Below are 3,237 nucleotides of genomic sequence, written 5' to 3' on the forward strand. Positions count from 1 at the left end.
GACCTAATAAAGTTCAGAAACTTCAAAAACTAGACTAAGTCAAAGGCACTTATTTAAATGAAGACTGTTGTTTACATTTTAAACCTGTGTCTGATTTTATAACTGCACGTTTTTGGCCTGTAGATAATGATTTGTTTCAGCATGAATTCATCTTTTTTTTCTCTCTCCATAAAACGGTGACACATTCAAAACCTTTTTTTTTTTTTTCTTTTTTTTTTTTGATAACCCCGGTCTGAAATCAAAAAGTAATTAATATCAAACGTGAACACATTTGAAACACAGATGTTTTGGGATTTTTACTTTCTGCAATCATTTGATTGCAGATAAAGCAGATAAAACTCTCAGTGGATCAGAGGATGACTAATAATCTCAGTATAAACCTGTGATTATTAATATCATCATAACTTGTAAGAATATTCAGTTTTGAATTGACTGTCCATCATAAGAAAGCTACAAATATATTATTGATATGATAAATACACTTGTGTTAAGTTGCACTTCTTTTATCAATAAAATCTGACTTGTTTTATTGTTATTTTGCACATTTAGACTTTATTTATGTTGATTGCTGCATGGTGCAGTATCATTAAGTGTGCGTGTATGTAAATGAGTATTTTTAAATGTTTAACTTTAATTTTTGATAAGTTGCTGGTCTTGTGCCAGTTTGTGCCACCTGGCAACTTGTATGTCAAAATGTATAATTTATCAGTTAAAAATTAATTAACTATTTATTTATTAGCCGCCTGGGAGTAGCAGATTGACACATTAACAGCTTGCATGAATAACTACAGATATTGCATTGTCACAAATCCAGCAGAGTATCGTTATCAAGACCGTACATTCAAATATTCCTAATTAAATAGAGCACAGAATGCCAAATGAAATCATTGCTACCTGAATATTCAGTTTTCTGTAACATTTTCATCTTTTTGGAGTCAGTGAATTATTTTAGTTTCTGATTATTGTATCCAGTATTTACTCTTCTGTTACTTCTGGCGTTGCTCTCATTAAAAACCTGCTGCATGGCTGCAAAAGACTTCATTGCGTTCACCCAGCCAGCGTCTGACTGTTCCTGTGGTGGTTGGTGTTATGCTGGAAGGGCCCAGTCAGTCTTTGGAGCTTAAAGAGGCTAAAGTGCTTCACAGGGCCGAGGGGGAGGGTGGAGTTTGATGATAATTGTTGTATGTTCGTTACAAAGAGGGATTCCTTTCTGTAGCACTCACATGATTGTTTGTAAATATACAAATATTGATCAGAGTAATTTTAAATATGACCTACTCTGCCAGCCCAAAGAGTGCATTTTCAATGACCAGAAGGAATTAATATTTAATTCTCATTACAGTAGAAGCTGGTAGTGAAGAGGTTACTTTAAACTGGCTGCTGCCTAATATTGAAATCTATGTAAATGTGCTTTCAGGTCACACTAGTTAAATCATCACTCTTTACATAATTCAGGGATGAATGCATTTAGATTCAAGCCTCCTCCCTCGTGCTTCACTGTAACAAAGACTTGCAACCACATGCAGCTGGACACAGTAAACCAGAAAGTGACAATTACAAGCTGTCAAATATTCATAAGGACACTTTGCTGTCTTGCATCTTCTTGCTAAATTGTTTGTGAAAGTGTAAATAATTGCATTTCCTGGAGCACATTCCCGTCCATGCGCTCTCATCCTGTTTTCAGCAGCCACAGTTATTAATGAAACGCTGTCATGCACGCTGAGACTGAGATAGCGCCATCAATCCGCAGAGATAAACATACATGTTACCACACAGCCTTTTAATAATTATTTTCCACAGAGCTGAAATTATTGACTTCATTTCAGTGCGTTCTTCAAGTTTCTTTTGAATTACGTCCAAACATAAAGTTTTGTTGAAAGCGTCATCACAGATTGAATGCCGGAGGCCTGTAGTAACTGACGGGCTTCTTCATCTTAGACCGCTTCCTGTTCTCTTTGTAATAGGAATCAGGACCACGCCCACCACAAAAACCATCAATCCAATGGACAGCAGGGCCGGTCCCAGGATGTTGGTGACTTTCCGGCAGTGGCCGGCAAAGTACAGGCCACTGATGATGATGCCACATGCCAGGAAGCTGCCCCCGGTGGACATGAGGTGGATGGGGAACCAAAAGACTTCAGACTTCTTGGGGGAGTTTCTCTGTAGTCCAGACAGACTCACTGCGGGATAGGCTGAACACGGTGCTCGCAGTGCGGCTCGGGGTGTGAGCTGGTCCCTGGACTGGGAGAGCGTGGCACTCTCCCAGGGGGATGTTCTCAGGGCTCCCTGGCATGACCTCTTGGCTGACTGTGTGGAAGCAATGCGGAAAGAAAATCAATCTGGAAGGGAGGATGTATCTCTTTCTATACAGGAAAGTTACTAATGATCTTATAGTATGCTTACAACATTCTGCAATAAGCAAAACAGTCTTTGTATCACATAAGTATAACCAGGAAGTTAAAGTTGTAATCAGCGATCGTGAGGATGTCATGTCTACACATTTTTGTTTTCCTGAATGTAAACAGTCCACACCCAGGAAAGGAATAAACGAGTAAACAAACACCTACCTTCAGATTCTGGATCAGGTCCCTTTGGCTGCACTTTACAAGACTCAACAATAAGTTACACAGAAAAAAATCACAAATCCTTTAGAAATGTGAAAGAGAAGCTGACAAAAATTCTGACCATCGTCTGACCAGAGAACCCAGTAAAATGCAGCAATGCAGATTCAACAACCATCTACCCACCCTCCTGCATTATCTCCACCTCCTCGACAGAACCCTGTAACCACCATCCCCTTACCATCATCTACCATTGCAGGCGGTCTGTCCTGATGATACATCCAGGGTGAGGTGCTTGCCCTTCTTTCCCCAGAGGATATCCACAGACTCCCCCAAAACCACTCAGGCTCATTGGGATCTAAAACGGTTTCACAAAAACTTCAATAAACAGCTCAGGTGATGCCTTTTTTTCGAGGAAGAAAAATGGCCCTCAAATTTTCCAGGACAGGGACAATGAGAGGGGGAAAAAAAAAAAATCTGTCTTTCCAGCTTGTACTCTTTCCATACAAAGAAGAGCAGGGCAGGAAATGGCTCTCTGTTATAGGCAGATTGATGCAGCAAGCTTTTCCAACAGTGACGGTTATGTTGGTACAGTATTGATCTCAAAGTACCCTGGAGCAATTATCTGCAAGTTGTTCACTGGACATGAGATCAGTGAAATCTGTACAGTAATATT

At 39.8% G+C, this 3,237-nt stretch overlaps 1 protein-coding gene across 1 annotated transcript; it reads right to left on the minus strand.

The window, feature by feature from the left end:
- Window positions 1-1,765: 1,765 nt before the first annotated feature.
- On the minus strand, window positions 1,766-3,028 carry pirt (phosphoinositide interacting regulator of transient receptor potential channels). The gene is given in 4 exon segments (XM_030736276.1): window positions 1,766-1,959; window positions 1,962-2,157; window positions 2,159-2,307; window positions 2,803-3,028. Coding segments are annotated over 4 exon segments (459 nt in total). The 5' UTR covers window positions 2,843-3,028; the 3' UTR covers window positions 1,766-1,885.
- Window positions 3,029-3,237: the final 209 nt, after the last annotated feature.

The sequence above is a fragment of the Archocentrus centrarchus genome, chromosome 8 (genome assembly GCF_007364275.1).
Source record: "Archocentrus centrarchus isolate MPI-CPG fArcCen1 chromosome 8, fArcCen1, whole genome shotgun sequence".
Taxonomy (NCBI): Eukaryota; Metazoa; Chordata; class Actinopteri; order Cichliformes; family Cichlidae; genus Archocentrus; species Archocentrus centrarchus.